Consider the following 8,703-nt stretch of genomic DNA (forward strand, 5'->3'; position numbering starts at 1 on the left):
AAAAAAAGGTTTCGTTTTTTTTTTTTTTTTAGTTTTATTCATTTCAAACGGGCCGGATCCGGCCCGAGGGCCGTAGTTTGCCCACGGCTGGACTAGACACCTGTCAGCAGGCGATAAAGTGTGAAGAAAAACATAAAATTACTTCATCAGGGAAACAGCTGGATGTTTCAAGAGTGAATCAAAGGGGAGGATGATTTCCTAAGTTCACATCCCCCTGCCAAAGGAGAAAATATTTAATCGAGGACCTCTAGATGATAAAATTTGAATATTCCTTCTCTATCACTTATTTGAAAGAGAATTAAGTATGGAGAGCATAAACTTGCTGTAAAATTTTACACGTCAAAAGCAAGGTCTTTTCAGGAACTGCTGCCTCTGAGCTGTTTGTATAAAATCGGCGTGGCCAGTGCAGGGTCACTGGACTCAGAGGCAGACCTGAGCTCCTGTGCCACCTGCATCTAGTCAGCCAGTCTCCCTGGCCACACACTCATGTCAAGGAGACACCAGAGCTGCAACAGTGATTGGCGACTGATCAATCTACTGTACAAGCAAAAGATATCAGTATGAAGGACCAACTCCTCCTTGTCTGTGCATGACCACCATCAAATCCTACTTGCAAAAGTGGAAGCCCGGACTCCCTGAGAAGGATAACCGGCCCCTCGCTGACAGGACCCCTGCTTCTTGCAAACTAAGGAAACACCAATCAGATAAAAACCAAACACTGGCAACAATATAAAATTTCCTGCTCTTGGCTTTGCCTGGCTCCTGCTTCTTCGGGGAAATTTACAGATGGGGTCACATTTTCCTTTGTCTGACATTAAAAGTACTTGTCATCCCAAAGGCGCGTGTCAAATGAGCCTGGAACCCAGCTCCAAAACACCTGCCCTCGGGAGTGGAATGCTGACACTCTGTAGCATCCAGATGAACCCTCAGACACCTAGCCCTGCACCTGGCCGATAGTAGGTGCTCAAATGTAAGCATGTGGAATGAATAAATGCTTTCCCAAGAAGGTGAAACACTCACTCAGAACACTGTTTTCTTTTATCCTGAGAAATATTTTTTTTTAATAAAATAAACAAACACTGTCATGCCATGTTCTCCACTTTGACAGAAAATGCCTAAGCCAGGGCTTCTTACGCTCACACTCCGGCCACACGGGCTGGATGGTTCTTTGCTGTGGGGGCCGTCCTGTGCATTGTGGGATGATTAGCAGCTTCCCTGGTCTCCACCCACTAGCTGCCAATATACCCCTCCCAGTGACTGTGAAAACATAAACTGTCTCCAGACATTGCCAACCGTCCCTGCAGGGCACAGTGACCCGTGGGAGGACCGGGGCCTAGCTGAGGTGAAGACAGTGTAATGTGGTTGTGAGGATTCCAGAGCCTGATGCCCATGTGTTCTGGCTCTCCCATGCACCAGCCACGTGCCCTGGGAGGTTATTTAGCCTTCCTGTGCCTCAGTAAAATGAGGATAATAGCAGCACCCACTTCTTGGGGTTAAAGAGAACTGAATGGGTTAATGTGTGAAGACCTAAGAGCCATACCTTTCACATAGAAGTATTATATTAACTTAATACTTACATATAAAAATTAAAGTGTTCTTTTTAACTATAACCTAAAGTGACCTTTTAATGCACAAAAAACTATGACACATGTTCCCAGTGTTATCTTATTCTCCCTTAAACAGAAGCCCTCTTTTATTTTTCTTTCATTAAGCTTTTTGTCATTTAAAAAGATAATTAACAGTGATCTTTATTTAAGCCAAAGGGATCAAAATTAAATTCATGCTATATTGCATAGATTTCACTTTCAAGTATGCTCTTCTAAGGTTTTTGTTGTTGTTGTTTTAAAGCAGGTTAAGTTCACTGGGAGACCCAGGGCTGCCTGTGAGGAGAGCCAGCCCTGGGGGAGGGACCCATCTCCCCATGGGGCTAGGCTGGCTGCCAAGAGGGCATCAGAAGAATAGGGGGATTGGGTAGGCCACCCAGGGAGGTCTAGGTGGCTGCCCCTACACTGAGACCTCACCCGTCTGTCCCCATCTCCTGGTTCAGGCAGAGGCAGAGGAGAAGGCCTGTCAGCTCTCTCTGGTGGTGCAAACAGCCCCTCCCTGGGAGCCCTGACTGGTGGCCCTGGAGCCATATGACAGACTTGCCTTGAGGTCCATGAGTGCACCATGGGCATGTGGGGAAGCACAGGAGCCAACAAAAGCACATAACAGACGAGGGCAAGGCCGAAAGGGGACTCCACAAGACACCGCTTTCGCTGGGCTACAGCCTGTCCTGGGGCATGGCCCTGTTGCAATGGGAGGAAGACAGTTGGGGAACAGGAACTACCTGAAGGGCAGTCTTCCATTAGCCCATTAGTGAAGGTCCCCAAACCCCAAGAGAAAGACAAGTGACCCAGAGTTCAGAGGGGAAAGAAGAGCCAGGATGCTTGCAGGTCAGGAGAGATCAAGGGGACTGCTGGGAATCCAGGGTTAGGATTGGTCCGAGACATCCTTCAGCTCTGAGAGCCAAGGAACAGAGGACTGGGAAGAGGTGCCCCCAGCTGGGAGACAGCCATGCCTTGTCACCAGTCAGTGTAAACATCGGGGCCAGGCAGGCCAGTGGGAGACCTGAAACAATGGTGGAGGCTAGGGGGTGGCTTTCAGAGAACACACAGGTGTTCCCTGAGGCCCCTGGCCATGGGCTCCCGGAAGCTCTCAGAGGAGCTGGCTGGCACGTACAGATCTTATTTCATGAAAGAAGAGCCCCGTGTCCAGACACTGGATGCCATGTAGGAAGGAAGCAAGTGGGGAAGGCCACCCAACATAGAGACAGTGGCAAGGGGACAAGGAAGGGTGAGCATACGCTGGGGAACCTGCAGACCTAACACCAGGCTCCAGGCAAACCAGAAGGGAAGCCAGGAGCCTGGGGTAAGTGGCCAGGACAAGGTCAGGCCCCACAGAAGAGCAGGAGGGTCCCGAAAGCAGGAAGCGGTTGTGTGCATCCTTTCAATCCCAGGGCCTACTCCACCACCTCCCCACAGAGGCCCACGGTAAACCTTCAGTACACAGTTAATTTATTCCTTCCCCGTGGATCTATTTCACAGTGCTGAGCGCTGAGGATACAGAGGTAAACCAGAAAAAGCCCCTGCCCTCGGGAAGTTTACAGCCTAGGGAGGGAGACAGAGCCATCAGGAAAGAGCAGGAATGAAACAACTATGGACAAGGCTAAGTGCCAGGAGGCAGAGATCAAGGTGCTGGGAGGCTTGTACCGGGTGGGGCAAAAGCAGAAGGGGCCTTGGGCAGTGCATTAAGCTGAGCTCTGAGGGATGAAAGGGCCCTTCAGGAAAAGGCACACGGAACAGCAAGTGCCCGTTCAGGAGCTGCCTGGAGCCCTGCAGCAGCCTAGTGACTCCCTGCTGCTAAACTGTCCCTTCAGTTCTCCAGAGCAGGAATCATCTTTCTGAAGACACAACCCCGGCGTCCCTCTCTGGCTCCAATCCCTCAGTGGGCCCCTGGGTCCTGACAACAGAGGCCCAGCTCCTCCACGGGGCAAAAAAGGGCCTCCATAAGCCAGGCCTTTCCTCCTCTGCCTGGATCTGCTCGTTCCTACATCACCACACAGACCATGCAGGGGCTCTATTTTGTCTCCTCAACCTGGGCTGCCCGCCTGCCCCCTCCACCAGCCCACTTCTACCTGCGCTCTAAAGCACAGCTCAGGTGCCAACTCTACCAGGTCATCTCACCTAGGGTGCCCTTCTACCCATACATGCCTGCTGTTCGACAGACTGCTGCTCACTACACACAATGCACCAGGACTACCTCACTGTCACTCTACCCTGTAAGACTGGGCACTCATTAAGGGTGACAACTGGATTTCATTTATCTCAGGATAACCAGGGCCCAGCAAAACGACTGGCATGTAAGATCCCAATGAATCTTGAATGAACTCAGCAAGGTCTTATTTTGCTGTTGGTTCGTAATATTGGGTAGATTAGACTCATTGGGGAAGATTATACAACATACCAATGGGGAGGAGAGGAAAACCAATCAAATGAGAATCTCTGGAGGTGAAACCAAGTAAAAGATATCATTAAGTTTACCAGATGTTGAAAAACACTGATTTAAAAGCCAAGTCATAGTCTGACGCACCTGGAAAGCTTAAAAAAAAAAAAAAAAGATTCCCCACATTAGGTGTCTGCTACCTGAGGTGCCTGAGGGTCTCTGTTCACCTGGAAAGCTTAAAAAAAAAAAAAAAAAAAGATTCCCCACGTTAGGTGTCTGCTACCTGAGGTGCCTGAGGGTCTCTGTGAAGACCTGAAATCTGTACTTATGACAGTCCCCAGGTTGTTGTAATTTCAGGCCTCAGGAGGTGCTGAAACACTAACGTTTACGGAGCATAGCATACTTACTGAACCTGAGCTAAATGCTTTTTGCACATTGCCTGAACTAAAACTCTCATATAAACCCATTTTACAGATGAGAACACTGTGACTGAGAGTTCTGTCAATGGCCCAAGGTCGTACATACAGTAAGTGTAGGGAGAAAGGCTCTGCCAGTGTTTCTAAAACTTTCCCGTGAAACTATAATGAAGCTATATTAGCTATAGTATATGTGCATAAACATATGTATACACATGTGTATACACATATACACAGATTACAGTAGGACAGTTGTTAAAAACACATACTCCTAGGTCCCCACCCCAGACCCGAGGAGAGAGACGGACACCTGCATTTTTTTTATTATTCTTTCTGATTTTGGGGGGGAAAGGGGTTGATAAGGCCGGTTTGCTCTCACTGCACTGTGCAGCGCTGCTTCCTGAGCAGCAGAGGGCGCGCCTAGCCGCCCCCAGGTGACCACGGCTCGACCCAGGCCCCAGAGAGAGGAGGGTCCCTTCTCAGGAGCCTGGACGCTCCTCAATGTCACTGCCACTTCGCCCGACCTCACCAAGCTGGAACGCAGGCCATTCCCCACCCCGCGCAGGCGGGGTTCGAGGGCAGCCGCGTCCGGGGCCCGTGAGGCCGTCAGGTCCCAGGTGCGTCCCACGGCAGGTGCGTCCCAGGCCTGGCGGCCTCCCGGCGGCTCCCCTGCAGCCCTCTTACTTGGCATAGTACACCCAGCCGTCCTTGGTGGTTCTCTGCTCCCAGCCCAGGGGCAACTCGTCCTCGCTGTCCGTGTCGTCCAGGCCCGCATAGCGCAGGGCTGCCATGGCGGCAGAGGCGGCGCTGGGTCCCCCGTGCAATCAGCCGCCCGCTACCAGGACTCGCGCCCAGAAACTCACTCCCGCTTCAACCGAGCACCGCGCGCGTCCAGACCCAAACGCTCGCGCCTGCGTACTACGCCGCCCAGAGCCGCTCAATCGATTCGGTAGCTGTAATCCAGTTTCCGGAATTTACTCTGCTGCCAGGGTAAAAGGGGCGGAGCCTGAGAAGAACGGTAGTAAAAGTGCCGAGGAGATGGCACTGCCGCTCAGCTGGAAGTAAAATCTGGTGACGCTCTAGGACTGTGGAAATGGAGCTGAGCCTCGTTATCACCCCGGCCACAGGGAAGGGGTGAGGACATCCAATCAGGGCCCAGGACTTCGCACGTTGCTAGGCGACCCGTAACACGTACGCATTATTCTGACCAATCCTACAGGTGCTCTTGCAAGTGGGCATCCTGGGAAATGTAGTTCAGGACCAGCCAGACTACAGTGGAGCAGAAAGAAAGGGTGGCTCAATGCTGATATTATGGAGTCTCGCCTGTTCTTGTTTGAGGACGTTAGAGAGCGTGAACGTTCCTGCTCAGAAAGCTTCCAGCGTTTTCCATCACCCAGGCTGATTCACAAACTTATTTGTGCCTGTAAACACAATATTATAAAACTTGGAGACCGTTAAAAATGCACATTCACTCATCTGATTAACCAGTCTTGCAGAGAACTCTTACAGCCAGAGCATGGTTCTGTTGATAATAAAGGGCTAACTTTTAAGAATTATTTATTTATCTGCATAAGCCTGACTAAACTAATAGAGCACCACATTTTATGCTTCTATCACTAGCAGCTAGTAAAATGCCTAGACCAGGAGTGGGGAACCTCAGGCCTGGGGGCAGTATAAGGCTGGGGAAATCATTTGGTCTGGCCCTGTCAATTCATTAGGGTGAGTAAATTAAATGTTTGACCAAATATAGCAGGCTAATTTTTAAGTTGATAATTTTGTATGGTTGGGAATTTATGTTATAAATATCCAAATGGCCCTTGGCAGAAAAAAGGTTCCCCACTCCTGGCCTAGATCAACAGGTTTATTAAATGAAATGAATAGACAAATGAATGAATGAATGAATGTGATCCCTTAGGTTTGGCCTTCTATAAACCTAATTTGAAACAAAATTTCAAATTTACAAAGTCGATGTTCTCAAGTCCTCTTGGAGCGCACCTATAAGTATCCTCTAGCCGAAACCGGTTTGGCTCAGTGGATAGAGCCTAGATCAACAGGTTTATTAAATGAAATGAATAGACAAATGAATGAATGAATGAATGAATGAATGAATGAATGAATGAATGAATGAATGAATGAATGAATGTGATCCCTTAGGTTTGGCCTTCTATAAACCTAATTTGAAACAAAATTTCAAATTTACAAAGTGGATGTTCTGAAGTCCTCTTGGAGCGCACCTATAAGTATCCTCTAATGTCCTATGTCAAAAACCAGAAGTATATCTTCAACTTGACCTCACCCAAGGCATTTTCCAGAACATTTTCTCCTTGGAACTTGCTACATAGCCCAGCATTACAAGGAAATCTACTGACCATGATTTCTCTGGCCAGTAGAATCAGCAGAAGAATGCAAGCCTCCTTCAAAAGAACTACCTATTTTAAAGGAGGGGGTGGTGATCAGTGTTGCTTTTAGTTTTCTTCAAGTCCTAAAACTGATATTCTTTGTGATTCTCGATTTGCATGCTCTTTAGAGGAGAGGCTCGCTTTACTTTGAAAAAAACAAAAGCTAACTTAATGAAAGCATGTTTTCATTTTAACGGACCCTTTATCTCATCTCAGACCTACGGAAACATCACTCTTTCCAAATACGCGTGCATTTAAGTAAGCTACCATTAAATTGCTGCTCTTTTGCTCACCCCAATTTAACCCCTTGCCCCTGTCACCCAAGCCAATTTATTCCTTTGGTAGATATGAATAGGAAATTAGGTGACAAAGTCTCCTAATGGTAAGGAGGGGGGGAGTGAATGGAGTCAAACTGATTAGCTTCAGTGTCTCTAATCAGTACCTCTGCCTTTGCTTAGTTTTTCAAGGATTGACTGCTTAGATTTTTATCTTGAGTTACCCTCACCAGAGCCTCCACAAGCACCTGTTGCCTGTGACTTGGCACAAAGGTAGGGTCAGAGTATGGTATCTTCCCCAGACTGGGTAGTGGTCCTCTTGGTAGAATTCTCAACTTTTGGGCCAACCCTCTGCTCTTCCCACCACTTTAACCATTCCGTCTCTGCTTCTCCTGCCATGGCACCGGAGTCTCAAACCTCAGCACTAGTGACATGTAGGGTCAGGTAAATCTTTGTTGCACTTTCCTGTGCATTGGAGGACATTTAGCAGCATCCCTGGCCTCTACTCACTAGATACCAGTATGTCTCCCTTCCCACAGCTGTAACAACCAAAAATGTCTCCAAACATTGACAATTGTTCCCCCTGTTGAGAACCACTTATCTACACTGACAATTAGTCAGGAAATTACTAACTCGTAAATCAAGTGCTGAGATTTATTTAAAACATTGAAAAGCCCATTTTTGGCCAGAGATTCATAGGTGGTACTCAGACACTGAAGGTTCTGATTGCTAAGTTCTCTAGCCTTGTCTGAGAGCACCTGCCACTCCAATTCCTAGTTCATCAGATGAGAGACATGAACTGACAGAAGTCTGGCTGGGTGGCCCAGAGACACCAATAATGGTCCCACATGGTTGTAATAACCTCATTTGATTCCTCTCTTCCTACACCTTGCCTGTGGCCTCTATCAGAAGGTTAAAGAAATCAGGCATGTAGGCATTCGGGGACTTGTGAGAGTGGGCATGTCAGATTTTAAGATTTATGCCTTTTGAGTTCGCACAAACTGATACTGTTTAACTCATGCTGATTTGACTGAAAGCAACAGAGACTCATTCAAAAGTTTTCCATCAGGGTGCACATAAGCTAAATTAAAATGTAATAAGGGCCTGAGGGACCCAAGGACAGGCCGTTATTGTTGTTTTTATTATTATATTCTTGTGGATTTCATGGTCTCTTGCTCCCCCTCTCCCTGGCTTCCTCTATTTACTCATAGTTTCTGTGCCCCTGGGACTTTAACTTATACATGACTTTGACATTGGTCTTATAAGGATCTATCAGAGGACAAGCCCTGTTTAACTTGTAAGATTATTATGGGGTTTGAGGAGCCTTAAGTTTGGGAATGAGCTGAGATCTTTAACATGTACCTCTAAGAAGACTAAAAAATGATTTGTTCTTGTAAAGTGAATTGAATCACATGGATTACTGGTGAGGAGGCTAAAAAAAAGAAATTCACTGTGTGGTTATACAACTGCACACCAGATGGCCCTCTCTGCCCATGCTTTTACAAGACTAAAGTCTAATTCTTGACAAGGATTTCTACGCTTAAACTGCCTTTTCTTTTTGGTTGATCACTTCTGCAACAACTGACAAGTGATGAACATAAGGTTGATCAGTTTTTGCTGAAAGCAACC

The 8,703-nt window shown here is 47.6% G+C and overlaps 1 protein-coding gene across 1 annotated transcript in view; it reads right to left on the minus strand.

Annotated features, from left to right (window-relative positions):
• WWOX (WW domain containing oxidoreductase) overlaps window positions 1-5,457 on the minus strand; it is a 935,251-nt gene extending 929,794 nt beyond the window's left edge. Inside the window, exon 1 of the mRNA XM_005862598.2 lies at window positions 5,085-5,457. Within this exon, the coding sequence (XP_005862660.1) occupies window positions 5,085-5,191 (107 nt within the window). The 5' untranslated portion in view covers window positions 5,192-5,457. The remainder of the gene's footprint in view (window positions 1-5,084) is intronic.
• Window positions 5,458-8,703: the final 3,246 nt, after the last annotated feature.

The sequence above is a fragment of the Myotis brandtii genome, unplaced genomic scaffold (genome assembly GCF_000412655.1).
Source record: "Myotis brandtii unplaced genomic scaffold, ASM41265v1 scaffold165, whole genome shotgun sequence".
Classification (NCBI taxonomy): Eukaryota; Metazoa; Chordata; class Mammalia; order Chiroptera; family Vespertilionidae; genus Myotis; species Myotis brandtii.